Raw genomic sequence first — 18204 nt, forward strand, 5'->3', positions numbered from 1 at the left:
AGGAGCATGTTTTTGGCATGCACATAATTAGTTATGCGCATGTGCAGGCCATCTGTGCTAGTGTTTGACAACTTGCTAGGGCAGAAGGGGGGGGATAGAGCATGGAAATGCCTAGCATTTAATGGGCATTCCCATGCAAATACCGGCGGGTGCCGGGGACGTCAGCCACCCACCATGTCTTTAGCGGAATGCCCATGCATGAAGATGGTCGCCAACAATCTAATTTCTCTGCTACTGGGACATGCAATGGGATGTGTCTTTGTTACACATCCCGTCACATGTTTGTGAGGGGATACGATGCGTGGGAGGAAGGGGGGGGGTGCGATGCGGCGGGGAGTGCCCTCTGGGACTCTGTAAGTAGCAAGCTTCGCAGCTCAGAGTCAACCAGAATGAGTACTGTTCACTAATTATTATTATTTTAATTCTACAGAATTATCCATGAAGCTGGCTACTCAGAAGAGGAATGTAAACAGTATAAAGCTGTGGTATACAGTAACACTATACAATCCATTATTGCCATTATTCGAGCAATGGGCAGATTGAAGATAGATTTTGGTGATCCAACAAGAGCAGTAAGTATTGATGGGGTCAATTGTTATCAAACAAAGTGATCAATGTAGGTTAAATGTATGTAAATTGTAAATATAGTACTGTTTTTTTTTTTTTTTTTTTTTTCTCTACAAATAGACTGTGCAATAAGAATTGAAATACTCCCTGTCTGTTTTTGGAGGTCAGCTTGGTCTAGGAAAGATGCAGTGTCATGATGGCTAAAGTTAACTTGCAGAATAACGTTAATATTGTCCTCTGCCAAAATTTTGCTGATGACCTGTGGAAGCGTGCAATCACACTGTACAGTCCAGTTGATATGTTTTACCGGTTTGCCTGGGAGCAGCACCCCCACCCCCCAAAATAAATGTCTTATTTGCATTGCTCTCTCAATGGGATGCTCAAGCTGCTTCTGCCTATTAAAAATGATAGAACTGTATTTATTTACAGTTTCTTATATAGCGCAGCAGATTCCGTTGTGCTTTACAATTGTAGAGTGTGATAGAACAAACTGGTTGACCTGGAGATAGGGGATCCCTGCTGCAAGCTTATTATTTTGTGTATTCTGGGTGTACAACTGTATCTGCTTACAAAATGCTTTCCTGAAAAATACTCCGTAACATAGCATTTCATAAGCATGCTGCATATCCTTTTAACCAGTAAAAGCATGGTAATGCAAATAAGACAGATGTCTTTTAATGGAAAAAAGTCAAACACTCATGGGATAACTAATGTGACTGCAGCTAGTATGTAGCTCTTATGTTAATATCATGCGTACTTCTGACCTTAATTTCATTTTTACTATTGCGGTCTAAATCTATATTCGGACTTCATCAGAACGTTTTGCATAGTTACACTGGTGTGTGCTATTGCTTTTCAATAAGGTGAAAAATTGCTCATGGATATTGAGTGCCAAATGGATATTGAGTGCCAAATAAGTGTGCTTAACCCTATGAATGCCAAGGGAATTTGTCAATAGGCGTGAGAATTTTCAAGCAAATCTTCTGATTAACCCTTTCCTGTGAAGATCCTCAATATATCCGTTAAAAAATGCTAGCGCTGCACACAGCAACTGATCTTATATTTTGGTGCAATGTTTAATTAAACTTCAATTAATTGACTTGGTTGTAATGCTGGCACACGTAGGGATAAAAGTTGTATAATTAAAATAAAAAACACACACATTTTGTGCCTGGAAATAAATGTGTGTGTGTGTTTGTATATATGTCTCTGTTCTCCCCCTTTATCCATCCCCTTGAGCAAGTAGTTGCCATCATTGTCAGCATGCATTTGCATTCTCCCTGGAATCCTCCTCCTCTCTACTCTGAATTGCCACACATTTGTCTGCATGCGCTTGGAAAAATTCGCCTACCAAGTGTGAACATCTCGTTGCAAACCAGTTATGCCCTGGTTCAACTCAAAATAGCCAATAATTGCCCAATGTTGCATATGCTCTGCAATGAAGCATGACCGTTATAAAGTTTCAATAAAATCTCGGTTTACAAATTGGACTTGAATGCAACACTGAATCAGCCCCAGATTGTGTTTTCATGATATCAATTATTTTTACGGTTTACAGGATGATGCACGTCAACTTTTTGTATTGGCTGGGGCAGCAGAGGAAGGATTTATGACAGCTGAGCTGGCTGGAGTCATCAAGCGCTTATGGAAAGATGGCGGGGTACAGGCCTGTTTTAACAGATCAAGAGAATACCAACTGAATGACTCTGCAGCATAGTGAGTGTACATTCCATTTACAAATGACATTCAATAAGAATCCATATACACAAAAGCAAGGGTAGTTTAATAGTTCCTATCCATAATAAGTTGTTACTTATTGTAACTTATTTTACAAACTCTAATAAAGCAACTGCAATGACTTTTAGTGTCTTAAAATACATTTGAATTTTCATAGATATATGTAGCTATTTTATTTAAAGAATTGTTAACCTTAAGTGGAAGGATTGCAGCTAGCAACTATGTCTTGAGAGAATGTTTTAAATAAAGATACAGGTTTCGTTGAAAATCATATAAACCAATTATGCTTAAATACACAGTCGATCTTTCTTATGTAATTTCAAAGACTTCTTAACTTCTAAAACCTTGGATTTAAAAAATAGTAATATCTAAATAGACATATTAAATCTGTCTAAGTGATCACTGTGTACACAACCTTTTTGCTTCTGATTAGAAGATTTGTGCACTCATACAGTTGGGGGTAGATGTTGGCATTCCTTAGTATAATGTAGTAGTTGTATCTGAATTCAGACACCATGCTTCACGTAGTGCATTGATTTCTGTAATAATTTTATTGAAAGCCAATGAATATTATTTTAATTTCAATATGTTTATTGGATTTTTCATTTATATGTCAATGAAACTGTTTTACAAATAATATCACATGCACATAAGTGTACACAAAATGAACAGATATGTTTCCTCTAAATCGCCTCCAGCTAGTAACAAAATCATGGCCGGATCAAGGTGGTACACGTATATCATCAATTAAAGTACAGTTATAATAGGCAGAGTAAAAGTCTAATGATGAAACTATTCCACCTAATGGTTAACACATATCCGGTAATAAAGTACATTGAACATCACACATAACATACAAAGACAGGGGTAGAGGGAGTAGAGGGGAAGGGATGATTCCTAACATCTGTGAAATTGTTGCCAATCCTTGGGATAACTGATTATCGATCAGGCAGGTAATGACATAGTTGGGACGAATGATTGTGTTTACATATAAGGCTTACTCAGGTTGGCTGTAAAAAAGACATGACTTGAGTAAGGTGAAGCGGATCTAAAGAGTTTATGTAGGCGCTCCATTTAGAAAGGAAAGACTCACTAGAAGTGTACAAACCTAGCATCATAGATCTTTTATCGAGCAATAATAATTGATATACAGTAGTTTATCTTTAAGTTCCCACATAGATGGGGCTGTTGGTTTAGTCCAATGAATGAGGATTAATTTTTTTGCAAGTGTAATGGTGTGTACACGGTAAGATTTGGCCTCCGATGTTCCCGATAAGAGGATTGTAAAATTTTGAGGACTTTAGTATAATTTGAGAGTAATATCTGCGGTGATGTTACATCAGCGATGTCAAGAGACCATGTTTGGCTAATAGATGATAGAGAGGTTGTAGGTATAGAGTTAAGTAATAGGTCATAGATATAGCTTGTTTTATATTTGTGGTGATATAATGACATGAAAATGAGCTCTAATGGATCTGGTGTGGGGGGGGGGTTAATGATGTTCATAAGTGGGGAGACATAATGCCGAGTTTGGAGATACATGAATAATTGTACTCCAGGGATTTCATATTGGGTCTGTAGGGCCGAAAAAGTAAATAAGTTGCCTCCGGGGTCAAATAGCTTGGTTGCTAAATCCAAATTGGTTGCTAAATTGATGACAATCTGTGTAGTTCCTGTTCTGTATAGACGGTGAGAAATTAGGGTTACCCCAAATGGGGAGAAACGGTGAATGTTTGGGGTTTCTAAATCTGATTGCTATTGATGCGTATCCATGCCTCATGGGTGCTATGGAAGAGAATGTGAGTAATGATTGTCTGGGGGATTAGGGTCATTGGGGAGTGTAGTAGGGCGCTCGGAGAGTAAGGGTAAAATATATTTTCATCGAGGTCTAAGTCCGTGTACGTGGATTTTGAATAAAACCAGTCGTGTATATATAACAAAAGTAAATGGCCCAGTTACAGTATTGGAAATTAGGGATTTATAGGCCACCTTGTTCTCTGGGGCACATCATTTTAGTTACCAACATCCGGGGTTTCTTCCCCGCCCATAAAAATTTGGACATTAGTCTGTTTAGGAGTTGTATGTCTGAGGTGGGGATAATGCAAGGCATCATTTATAACCTGTAAAAAAAAATTTTGGGAAGAGAATACTTTTTAACACTAATGCGCAGCCCAAAAGTGATATCGGGAGTTTGGTCAAACTTTCCAACTGTGTCCCGATTTTAGCCAGTAACGGAGCAAAATTAGCTTTATACATATTGGAGGGGGATTTAGTGACACTTATTCCCAGATATTTGATGCAATCCTTCTGTATATTAAATTGAGATATGGTAGAATGAGAGGAAAGGTAGTTAGAAAGTGTGAGAGGCATTCATTCAGTTTTTTAATAATGTTTCTACTTGGAAACAGGGCCAAAGGAGCAAATTATATTCATGATTGCCGGGAGAGATGTCAGAGTATTTGATATAAATAGCAGTAGATCCTCTGCGAAAAGGGCTAATTTAAGTTATGTATTTCTAATGTGGATACCTGTGTATTCAATGGTGTTACGCAAGGCAATTGTCAGGGGCTCTATGGCAAATAATAGAGGGGAGGGGGCATCCCTGTCTGGTCCCTCTCTGAATGTTGAACGGGGGGGATAAATAGACCTTGCATGCAATCTGTGAAGTAGGCGAGGAGTATTTCGTTTGAATAAAGGAAATTAACTGTTGTGGAATACCGAATTTGTTCATAGTATGTAATAAGTGCGGCCAAAGCACCAGATCGAATGCCTTTTCCGCATCTACTGCTGGTATCATATTCGGGGTGTCCTTGTTTGTTATGGTGGACGAGGCCTTAGTCACAGCTAGAACCTTATGGAAATTTCTTACTGAATGCCTTCCTGTTATGAAGCCTGTCTGGTCCCGATGGATTATGTGGGGGAGAAGTGGGTTTATTGTCTCCGTCAATATCTTCGTCAATAGTTTATAGTCACATTTAAGTAGTGAGATTGGACGATAGGAGCCTGGTAGGGTCAGGTCACTTCCTGGCTTGGGTCATACCTTTTATAAGTGCAGAGTTGAAATGTAGAGGGAGAGATTTGTTGCTAAGAATGGAATTCTAAAAAGAGGCCAAGACATTGGTGAGTTTATCTGGGAACATTCTATAAAAGTCACCCGAGAATCCATCGGGACCAGGGGCCTTAGCCGGTTTCAACGACTTAATCTCTTTAAGAACTTCTCACGATGTGATAGGTGATATAAGGGAGAGGGCAAATTCACTAGCAAGTTGAGGGAAATACAGGGTTTCCCACATTTCAGAAGTCAGTGTATTGTTAGGCCCTTCCGGATTAGAAATTGGCAGGGGGGGGGGGGGGGGTCTGTGGCTTAGAGTATTTCTTTATAGAAATCTAACATGACCTTTGTAATCTTGGCATTAGAAGTTGTAAGTGTTCCATTCGGTAATACTAAATGATTTACCATCATGTAGATGTAGACTGTAGATTGTTTGTCATGGTCTGCAATTTGTCATCAAGGAGAGATTTGGCTTGTAAATAAGGGGATTTATTGGAAGGGGTAGGGAATTGTGTATATATACTGAATATGCTTCGGTGAGGGATTCCTGTATAGTCGTGTAGGATTGGGATACAGGTTTCCTTTGGATACTTTCATAAGTCATTATCGCCCCTCTCAATACTGCCTTAGCTGTCATCCAATACAGAGTGGGATTGGTTGCTAGGCACAGGACCGCCACTAGAAATGTTGGGGTCCGGGACTGACCTTCAATCCGGGCCCCCAGCAACACAGCGGCACCCCCTGCATGTGCCCCGCCCGCACCCCGCCTCCCCCAACCCCCCCAATTACCATTACTTACCAGCAGCGGCGCTGCATGTCCCTCCTTCAAGAATGGTCGGGAACGCACAGTGCAGAGCGCCGAGCACCTTTGTATCCTAGGCTCAGCGCCCTGCAGGCTGCATTGTGTATTGTGCGTACCTGGCTGGGGGGATCATGGGGGTGGTTGTGTGCGGGGTAAGGAGCTTTATAATAGTAAAAAAAAATGCTTTTGAATAGGCATTGGGGGCATAAATGGAGCATATGACTTGGGGTTTATTAGCAATTTGGACTAGGGTGATTATCGGCCATCACCGATGTAAACTCAATTGGAAGGGACTTGGCTGCTAATACCACTATTCCTCTTTATTTACTGTTATAATGGGCTGAAGCAAGTAGACTCCACTGAATAATTTGTAATTTTAAAATTTCAGGGGGTAAAAGGTGCGTTTCTTGTAGGCAAACTATATCTAAGGCTTGCTTTTGCATATACAACAATACCTTGCATATACAACAATACATTGAAGGATCAGATTTTCATTTCAGTCATACATATCTGATGTAAGGAGAATGCTGGTCTTCCTGGCTTCGATGTAGACGTCTTCCGATGTTCTTAATCTATAAGGATGGAAACCTAAGGAAAGAAAAATGAGGGGGGAAGACAAATGGACACAACAACATATATTCAACCTTGAAAGATTGTGCGGTCAACGCACACTATATAATCATAACCAACTGGACTTTCCGCACACACAAAAAAAAAATCTTATAATAACAGTGAACCTAATAATAAAGTTCCAAATATCAAAACGTAAACGTGGCATGAGGCAAAGAGTGGGACCGGTACCTTAAGTAATGGATGTCATCTGTGGCTTCCTTGTCTAAGGGCTAGATGGATAGGTGGGGGGGGGAGCATGGGAGGGTTTTAGGGGGGGGGGGGTTATGGTGGGCTGTATAAAACAAGTTAAGAACATTATAGCTCCTTTTAGGGAACCCTCTCCCTGCCAAGCGATGGTAACTGAGTCCCAGGGGGGGGGGCGGGGATTCAATAAAAGTTATCATAACAAAATAATAACTCATGGTAAAGCAGTCCAGCATTGGTCACTTCATGGATTCAATCCCAATGGATTCTTTAGAATAAACCAGTGTAACTGGAACTGCAACACAAGATTTTAGAAGGTATAGGATATTGTAGTAAAAGACTCATCTTTCGGAGCTGTAAGGGACAGTGCTGGTGATCTTCTAGAGTCAGTTAGGGGGGTCGGTGATATCAACTGGAGACGAGGCCTTTTTCCCACGCAAGTAGCCTCTGGCATCCTTGGGATTTATGAAATCGAAGTGAATGTCTTCAGAGAAAATTCGAAGCCGGGCTGGGTAGAGAATGGCATCTTCGGGATTCTTGAAATCGAAGTGAATGTCTTCAGAGAATATTCGAAGCCGGGCTGGGTAGAGAAGAGCAAATTTCTGTTTCTCTGCGACTAACTGGGAGCAGATGGGAGAAAAGGATTCACGCTGTTTGGAGAGCTCCACTGAGAAGTCCTGAAATAAATGGATTTTTCTGCCTTCCCATGTGAGATCCTGGTTCTTACAGGAAGCCTTCCATATGGCTACTTTGTGGAGGTAGTTTAAACAGCAAAATAAGACTACCCTAGGTCTGGAGTCGTTGTGTTTGGGAAGGGAGCCTACACGATGAACTCTCTCCACAACCATGTTTTTGCATTCCTCAGTTATACTCAGCAAGTTTGGGAGGGAGACAGTAATTCAGGGCGGGCCCCGTGATATTTTCTGGTAGGCCTACTATCCTTATATTATTCCTTCTCGTTCTATTTTACAGATCATCCAGCTTGTTCCAATTCTGGTAGTTATCCTTTTGCTTCTTATAACATCCTTTTGCACTGAGTGCATGTCATGGCATTATGGTCCTATTTTGTTTTCTGATTCAGACACGCTGGTGGTGAGCTGCTGTAACTGCTGTGATATTTCATGCACAGCCTGGGAGAGACGTGGAGCCATAGTGGACTTTATGGCATCCACTACTGTATAGTATATCTCCATATGTGGCGGGTGCAATAGGGTCCCTTCATACCTGTGGCACATCAGAGTCTCCTTTTGCTGCAGCCGACTTCTTGGATGACAAGGAGAGGGGAGCAGTTTCAGCGTCGGGCAGCATGTTGGAATCCGCCAAACGCTTTTCGTGCGGGGAGCTGCTTCTGTATGGCGCCCGTGGAGAGGAACTTTTCCATCAGGTACCGGAGGTGTACAGCTGTATGTGGTAGTGAGGGGGGGACTCTGGTCTAGCCTCTATGTGAGGGTATTCGGGTCCGGTCCGGAGCAGCGGTGTCAGGCTGCTTTCCTCATGCAGCCGGAAGTCTGTAGCCAATGAATATTTTTAAACGTTTTACTGTTTTTTATTTATTTTTTATTAGCAAGATAATTATTTGGTTACACATAAAAATACAGTACTTGTTTCCTAGCACGGTGCCCATCGCATACCATTAGATAAGGTATGCGATAATCGGGTAAATGAGCCGGATTGTACATTTAAATATCGCACAGCATCGCATGCCAGCAAATGGCATGCGATGCGATTTTTAATTGTACAACCCTGATGGGTGCTTACAATGTTAAATGCACCCCAATTGTCCACGCCACCCCCACTATCAACGCCAAACCCGAAGCGTGGCGAGCGCATCGATACGCGTCCTCCGACCTTTTCATACCCCCACTATCCACGTCGGCATGGAGTTGATCTTAGATAGTGTGGCGAGCCACCAAGCCCGAAGCGTGGCGAGCTCAGCGAGCCCCGCAAGGGAACGCGGAATACATGTTAAGTCATCCGCTTCCCCTCGCGGTGCTCACTATGCTTCGGGCTCGGTGGCTCGCTGCGCTCGCCACACTATCTAACTCCACGCCGACGTGGATAGTGGGGTTATGAAAAGGTCGAAGGACGCGTACCGCCGTCGCTCGCCACGCTTGGGGGTGGCGTTCACAATGGGGGTGCATTTAACATTGTAAGCACCCATCTGGGTGCTTGTACAATTACAAATCGCATCACATGCCACTATATTGTATGCTATGCGATGAGATGTATAAGATGCTGTAAGATCAAAATCGTGGGCACCGTGCTAGGAAACAAGTACCAAAAACACTTTATATTTAGTTAAAGTAAAAGCAGTATATTCATATACTGTAGATTGGTATTATTGAATATATAAAATTAGTAAGTAAGTTTTTATTTATGTAGCGCACTTTTTTTCCAACAGGACTCAAGGCGCTTTACAGACCTGTGAATACATTTGTCATAAAGGTTTTCGAAAAATGTGTTATCTGATGAATTTGAATGTATTCTAAACAAATGTATGTATTTTTATATAGAGGTGGGGTATTCAATCCCCGATGCTATTTTCAACGGGGAAAATAGTGGCAGATGCATCTTCAGTGCGGTCTTGCCGAAAGCATTAAAGTGGCAGATCGACAGCGCGGGCCCAAATTTAAAAGCTGTCGGGCCCTTTTTGTCGATAACAGCTGGGAATTGTCGTAAAAATAAGTTTTACTACTACAGTGCATATTAAACACTGTGAAAATAAAAAATTTACAATAAAATGATTAATAGAATTCAACACCTTATGTTGATTATAGACCGACTCTCTGGCAGCCTAGTGGTGACCTCTTCCTGGTACCCTTTATCATGTGACTGACTGTCACTACCAGGTCAGATCTTTGATCCATCACCGTTTCGGGAACTATTTCTCCCCTGTCCCTAATCCCTACCCATAAGTCTCCCTCTAGCAACTAACCCTAACCCTCTCTTCCTGCCGAACCCTAATGTTAATATTCTGACAGTATCAACCTTTCAATCTGTTTACATTCAAAGAATATCAACAGGATGCTAGTCTATATATGACACAATGTCGCCATTGCTGGTAACAATGGTTTCAAAATGGTTATTATTGACCTTTTGACTACATCCAGTTGATTCTCCGAAATTCGTGATCGGTTATTGAATAGATTATTTTTATTTTAAATGTATTGTTAAATTACATAAAATATCTGAAATTAGTGAAATTAAAAAATTCTCTGCGAAGATTGCAAGGCTAGACTGTCTTGTTAGTATCCTGAAATAAAACCATAATTTATACTTTTAAGGGTTTATAAATCACACTCTATAATTAGGTAAAATGCTGATGGCTGTTACTTAAAGATAAACCGGTAACTAGATTATATTCTGAAAAGTACCACATAATTTCTTGGTGTAAAGATAGAACAATTGACTGCTCGCTACTTAGTTTGCTTCTGTATTTACATGAGAAATTGATTACAACACCCTTTCACAGCATATGGTGAAAAATGTAGTTATTGAAGGAAATGGGAATGTTGACTGTGCTGCTAAAAGGTTGCTATTATTTATCATTTTATGCGTTTTCCATGCTTTCTCCATACTTCACATGAACATGCGTAAACATATTGCAGAAGGGTTATTTATTTTTAAACAGTTACTTTACAATATGTTCTATATTAGACTAGTAATATAATTAGTTTAATGTGCACCTATATATATTTATATTGGAGGCAGCTACCATGTTACATAGGGAGCACTGCTTAGGCTGTAGGAGTCAAAAACATTGAGGAATCTGCAGTCCTACAGGTATCTCTGCAATTTAAGAAAGAACTAAAGCAGGGTGAAGTGTAAGCAAGATCCTAAATGTCTAACAGACACCTACCAGAGGTAAGCCCTTAAATTAGTGCAGTTTTCATATACTCTAGATCGGTGGTTCCCAAACTGTGTGCTGGGGTGCCTTGGGACACTTGCAGGGGTGCCACAGGTTGGTGGCCCAGGACCAAATCAAATTATTTATGATCAATTATTTATGGACAAAACCAGTGCTGGTGGCTGCCAATCATAAAATGTGTACAATCAGAAGCAAATTCTGCCCTTTACCACATAACTGAACCTAAGAAGCACATATAAACACAATCTACTTAATTTTATATATATTTTTGGGGGGCGTAGGGGTTCCCAAAAGATTGGGAACCCCTGCTCTAGGGGTTCCCAGACGGTATCCCAGGCAGGGTCTTACGTGCCTGTGCTGACCAATTAGCAGGATCTTTAATTTATCACTAGTGTATTGTGTTGTTCCACAATGTTTTAAAGTCACTACAATTATTCCTGTCCCTAAATCGGCGGGAGTATCTTGTTTGAACAACTTCCACCCGATTGCCCTAACTTCATTAGTTATGAAGTGTTTTGAGAGAGTGGTCTTGTATCATCTAAAGGATGTAATCCCGGTGGAATTTGACCGTTATCAGTTTGCGTATAGGTCAAATCGATCCACCGAGGATCTTACTGTCTTTTATAAGATTCTTTGTCATTTGGAAACTAAGGACTCCTATGTTAGATTATTATTTGTGGACTAGAGCGCCACTTTCAATACCGTCGTGCCTGCGGTATTGACGCGAAGCTTTGGGAGATAGGTTGCAATCCTCCCATATGTGACTGGCTGTTGGACTTTCTGATGAACCGTCCTCAGTCATTTAGGGTGAGTTCAACTTCTTCGTCAGAACTTGTCCTAAACATAGGTGTCCCTCAAGGGTGTGTTCTGAGTATTTTTTGTACTCTTTGTACACCTCAGATTGTTTCTCAAATTCAGAGTCCAACCTCATTGTCAAATTTGCTGATGATACTACAGTGGTGGGTTTGATTAGTGGGGGAATGGAAGACCGCTATAGGTTAGAGGAGCAGAAATTAATTGAATAGGGTGAAGTTAATAACCTTCTCCTAAATGGTAAAAATACTATGGAGGTGGTTATTAACTTTAGAAGATCAAGAAGGTCTACTATTAATCCGTTGATTTTAAATGGTGGAGAGTGTTACAAATACAAAAATTTTGGGTATTACGTTCTCAGAAGACCTGTCCTGGTCCACACATACCGCAATGGCAGTTGGAAAGGCTCAGCAACGCCTTTTTTTTCTGCGAAGATTACGGGCAGCTGGCCTATGCTAATGAACTTTTACTGCTGCATAATCGAGAGTCTGTTGACTTATGCCATTGCGGTATGGTATGGAAATTCAAAGTGCTCTGATCGTAGATCCCTAGATAGGATAGTTAGAGCTGCTGAAAAGGTCTTTGGCCAACCTTTGCCTAGGATGGCAGACATTTTTTTAAGAAGGGGGAAAGCGAAGGCTAAAAAAAAATCATTCTAGACCCTAGTCATCCCTGCTATTCTCTTTTCTCCCTGTTGCCCTCTGGGAAACGGTACAGGTGCTTGAGTTGCCATACTAGCCGGTTGCGGAAAAGTTTTTTCCCATCTGTTATTTTGTGTTTGAATTGTGATATATGGATGTTGAATATGAGTATTTCCTTCTTATCTTCTTTTCTTCCTTGTGAATTTCACTTAACATTTTTTAATGTTGTAGTGACAATAAATTATTCTTATTCTTCTCCTTATTCTCTATATATTAAAAGTAGTCTGGAAATACAGTAAGTATATTTTCTTCAGTACTCTTACAGAATCTACAAGGAAAGAGAACATGTTCCAACATAAGATGTGTGTAGTCTTTGATGAATATTTTTATGCCAAAAATTGAGTATTTTGTAACTCATTTTATTTCCCAGGTGGTAAAGAATCCAATCTATAAGGAATAGGAACAAGCAGAGAAAAGTCAGTCTAATGCTAAGAGACTGATTTATGTATTCTTTTGATGAGGAAATACTGAAAGAACTAAAGCCGATGCAGCCGTATCTGGCTTTTCTGCTAGAATTGCAATTTTTTTTTTCTAGGAAGGTGGAAAGTTCTTTTTAAAAGTAGCATTTCCTCAGGTAATGGACTGAAATGCAGTTTTGCCAAATACTCAGGGGTAGATTTATTATATCGGTGCTAAACGCGCGGCTATAACAGTTCCTGCTTCGCCTCATTAGCGAGGGGAACCAGGAGGGGACACCGACAAGTTGTATTAACATCTTGCCGGCCGAAGCGGGGAAGCGCTAACTCCCCCCTCCGGCGATGTCTCCTTCCCCCCAGCCGGCTGACTGCGCATGCGCGGTATCTCGCTACTCACGAGAGATCCCCAGCGCAGCTCAGAGCCAGCACCAGGGACAGTGCTGTCCCTGCTGTGGGCATAGGGCATCGCCGCCTGCAGCTGTCGAAGTCTATAGCTGCAGGTGGCGGAACGGTCAGTCTCTAGTTGCTTAATATTATTGGTAGATAAGCTCCATGCAGATATTGAGATGTAAACTATTACTATAAAGTGTGGAAATCCTATAATAACCTGAGAAAAAAATTATATGCAATACAGCAGCACACACGCCATTAACATGTTCAACGCAATAGAATAGGCAGAAAAATAATAGATCTGAAAAGAAATAAGAACTTAAAATGTATTTTTTATAAAATGTAGTTCAATATGGAAATTCCCTTCTATATGGTTTAAAAGCAGTTCATCTGAAATATTTCCACAAAGCTGCAGATATTATGTAGTACTGCTTCTACTTCCTTGTACTCTCCTTGGATACACTGAACCAGTGTCGCGTCCCCCCTCCCCATTTTTCCTTGTGTGGCTGCGGTAGGGAGAACACAAGAGCAGAGAAAATAAGCGTTTTATTGTAAGGCCTGTCCTGGAGTACTGAAGGATATATAGTATAATATGTAATGTAATGTATATAGGATATATCCCCTTACCTCACAGCAAGTAAATAATTGCTTACTTTTTCCTGCACTAAGCGCTACCTATTCTATTTATTCTCCCTCTATGAGGGTTGTGGACCCCCACGAGGGAAAATAGGCAATTCAGGAGTCAGCATGGGCACACTGCTACTCATACCTAGCAAACTGATATACTATGGGTTCTGACACTCTTCTATCATAGCCAGCATCAACTTTTACAGAAATTTGGACTAAAATAGCACTTGGTGTAGGCTAAAACAAAATGAGCTAGCCTTTGCTCTCATGCATCAGTGAGCCTTGGGGTGCACGTCAGTGGCGGATTAAGGTCTGTGTGGGCCCTGGACAACAAAATTGTGGGGACCCCCCCCCCACCAACTGTAATTATAACAATTTATTATCTACATGCTCGTTGCCAGGGGGTTTCTTTCTCATTACAAGGGGTTTCTTGCTCGTTGCCAAAGGCTACATGCCCATTGCCTACATACTCCATGCAATACGCAGGGCACGGAGGAGATAACAATACACGCTTTAACAGCCCCCACCCCCACCTCCGCACTCCTTGTCCCCATTGATACTCAGTGCATTCCCCCCTGTGCTCCCTATGAGCTGTCCGACCCCAGATGGTGGCCTCACACACCCTTTGATGCAGTGTGGTTCCTATCAACTACAGTTTGTGGCCCTTCACCTTGTGTTGCGTGGCTCTCCTACACACCCCTTCACACAGTGCAGATATCATCAACCCCAGTCTGTGGCCCCCCCATACAGCCCATACACCCTGCATGGCCACCATCAACCCCAGCCTATGGCCACCACACACCCCCTGCACTTAGTACACACTGACCCTCCCTTCCCCATTACTCCTTATCAGGACCATACCTCCTCCTGCAGCTGCGGGTGGGTCGTCTCCTGTTCCCCATATTCATACTGTGATCGGCTGATAGCATCCTTTCATAGCATGCCGCCCCAGTGTTCAATTGGTGAGTAGAGCTGAATGGACTGACTTCTGCCAGTCAGCTTGGCTTCTGCTGCAGCTCATCACAGCCATCACCCCTAGCAGTGCTGCGCCTGCTCCTTTGACCTGCCGTGGCAGTGGGAGGACATTTGCATGAGAGCAGTCATAGAAGAACACAAGAGCAGAGAAAATAAGCGTTTCATTGTAAGGCTTGTCAATGTAAGGCATGTAATTGAAAGGTGCAATCATGAGCAGAGCACTTCCATATGTGCAGCCCGACCACCGGCGCTCGTTAGTGGCACCGCTGCAGTTGTGTTTTACCCGGCAGTTGGTCTGTCCAACAGCTGGCTGCCCGTGCTTCCAGGGATCCATGATGACAATTAAGGGTATGGCGTGTTTACCGCTCCTCTGCTCCATGTGCATGCACCTCTGTCTCTGCCTCACCACCATTCTGACACCCCTGGCCGCCGGGTAATATGAGGGGAGAGTGAGACCGCCCCCGCTGGCTTGAGCGATGGACGGACACAGCCGCCGGGTGCCTGTGCGGGAGTGTGGAGTCGGCGACCAACACTTCACGGCAACTCTGGTATTTTTAGCTCCCCCCCCAGACAACACCACCCCCACCCCCCTAGATGAGGCTGGTACGTTACCTGGTCAGGGGGGTAGAGTCTCTGCAACGGTCTGGGCAGTCAGCGCCGGGCCGGGGTCCCTGCAGTGTATGAGAAGTCAGCGTCCGGGTACCTGCAGCAGATGGGAACTAGTAGCGGTATTGGCTACTAGCTTCCATCCGCCAAATCGACCTCGCCGCTGACTTCCCATTCGCGGCAGGGACCCTGGCCGGCACGGACAGCCCAGACCGCTGCAAGGACCGCCTGCGCTGCCCCAGCACGGGGCGACAGAAGCCCTACACTGACAGCAGTGCGGGTGTGGGGCCACCAAATGTGTGGGGGCGACCGCCCCTGTCGCCATGTGCTTAATCCGCCACTGGTGCACGTGATTATGTCGCCGGTCCATTGGTTGTCCCTCCCTGGTCCACTTTTGGTAGATACCTTGCCCGGCTCTCTACGCAACCCGTGTTGCTCCCTCCGCCTTCTATGTCCACCGGTTCCCTGGCTTCCCATATGCCGTGAACACTGCCCACTGCTTCTCTGCGTCCCTTGCCCGCCTCCAGGCTCCACATAAGATTTACCAAATCTTATGTGCAGCCTGTCTGACCTCCCGACTGACCCGATGCAAACGTGTCCACACATCGGATCGGACGGGACGTACGCACAAGTGAGTTGGGCCGATTTTCATGGCCCAATCCATCCGAATCGGTTGAAATCGCATAGTATATTGGAGCATTAATAAATTAAAAACACTGTTAAAATAATGTTATTTACTTCACTTGCCAGTGGTATTTAATGGCTGTTTGCGTGTGTGTGTGTGTGTGTACATATACACTATTCAAAAGCGCTCAGTTTTATCCCCATCCCACATGTCTGATGTTTGCATTGAATTTAATTTTGGAGGCCAGCGTGATGCAGTATTTTACTAATTTTAAAACTTTTAAGTTAGAATGAGTGTGAATCATTAGGTTGACACACTCAAGAGGTCAACATGGCCTTAGGTCATTAGGTTGATACAAGCATTAGGTCGACATGGGTAAGGTCGACAGTCAAAAGGTTGACATGGGTTTTTCACTTTTTTTTTTTTGTCCCAAATGGACACCACATTGGTGCACGGCATCCCCCTGCATGGTTCGCTGCGCTCGTCACACTACTCTATTCTCCCTACACACTGTAGTGGAAGATGAGGCATAAAATAAAGTGAAAAGCTCATATCAACCTTTTGACTGTGTCCTCCAAAGAAATGCCGACCTGTTATGTCGACCTAGAGAACGTATATCGTTGAAATAGTGTTTTTCCTTTCACTTGACACTGTTAGTAATTTTCATTTACTAACAACCATTTTTGTAGAGAACGCATGACAACACCCTAGCATGCTGTAAATTTCATTGCAAAGTTAATTACAATGTCAGATGTTTCAAGTTCTGACGGGATATGGGTACTTTTATATATGTGATTATTGGTAATATTCTATAGCCTTGTTTTAGGGGGTTGTCCCCCCCCCCCCCCCCCCCCCCCCCCAGCCATTGTAATGTGAAAATCCATTTATCCTGTATGCACAATTTGGTACTCTTTACCTAGAACGGCGCCCATCGGGGTCATCGCGGGATCGCGGGCAGTACATAAACGGCCGCGACGCGATGCCCGCGATCACCGCGATTTTCCCATAGGGAACAATGTTAAAAAGTCAGATTGATCGCGATTTTGCATTCAATGCCTCAATGCCCGCGATTTTACCATAGGAATCAATGTTAAATGGGCTACAGAGCCCAAATAGGCTCAATTAACCCTTAAATGTCACCCCAATTTTTTTACGCCACCCCACGATCCACGCCAACCCGAAGCGTGGCGAGCGCAGCGAGCCCGCGAGGGGCGGCGGTACGCGTCCTCCGACCTTTTCATGCCCTACTATCCACGTCGGCGTGGAGTTGAGAATAGAATAGTGTGGCGAGCGCAGCGAGCCACCGAGCCCGAAGCGTGGCGAGCGGACGCGGATACCTTCACAGTTATACGCGTCCCCTCGCGGACTTCACAGGTGTCCGTGGCGACGCCGACACCTGTGAAGCCCGCGAAGGGACGCATTTACCTGTGAAGGTATCCGCGTCCCCTCGCGGGGCTCGCTGCGCTCGCCACGCTTCGGGCTCGGTGGCTCGCTGCGCTCGCCACACTATTCTATTCTCAACTCCACGCCGACGTGGATAGTAGGGCATGAAAAGGTCGGAGGACGCGTACCGCCGCCCCTCGCGGGCTCGCTGCGCTCGCCACGCTTCGGGTTGGCGTGGATCGTGGGGTGGCGTAAAAAAATTGGGGTGACATTTAAGGGTTAATTGGGTCTATTTGGGCTCTGTAGCCCATTTAACATTGATTCCTATGGGAAAATCGCGGGCATTGAGGCATTTAACATTAAAATCGCGATCAATTAGGCTTTTTAACATTGTTCCCTATGGGAAAATCGCGGTGATCGCGGGTACACGATTTTGATTTACCCGCGATGACCGCGATTTTTTACCCCCGACGCCCGCGATTCTGATCGCGGGCGCCGTTCTAGGTAAAGAGTACCCACAATTTAAAAAGCCATGTCTTAAATGGTTTCAAGAAACCTTACTGCTTTATAATCCTAACCATTGCCAATGAGTTACAGGTAGATAATTTAAATATTTAATAGTATTTTCTTTAGTATTAAAGATGTGAAGATATTTACTTTGGTCTGTGTATTTTTGACTTGTTAACATATTCCTGTCAACACATAGTACAGAACAATGGCTCTAGCATCATCAGAGTTTTTATTAGAAAACCACTTAGCAGTGAATGTGACATACCAGTTCTCTGTAATCTTGTACGAGTCCACTGTAATGATGTAGGAAGAAACA

The 18204-nt window shown here is 43.2% G+C and overlaps 1 protein-coding gene across 1 annotated transcript in view; it reads left to right on the forward strand.

Annotated features, from left to right (window-relative positions):
* GNAI1 (G protein subunit alpha i1) overlaps nt 1-18204 on the forward strand; it is a 77615-nt gene that overhangs the window by 32571 nt on the left and 26840 nt on the right. The window contains exons 3-4 of the mRNA XM_083183064.1: nt 431-572; nt 2126-2283. Of these exons, the coding sequence (XP_083039190.1) occupies nt 431-572; nt 2126-2283 (300 nt within the window). The remainder of the gene's footprint in view (nt 1-430; nt 573-2125; nt 2284-18204) is intronic.

Source organism: Crinia signifera, chromosome 4, assembly GCF_055691185.1.
Source record: "Crinia signifera chromosome 4, ASM5569118v1, whole genome shotgun sequence".
Taxonomy (NCBI): domain Eukaryota; kingdom Metazoa; phylum Chordata; class Amphibia; order Anura; family Myobatrachidae; genus Crinia; species Crinia signifera.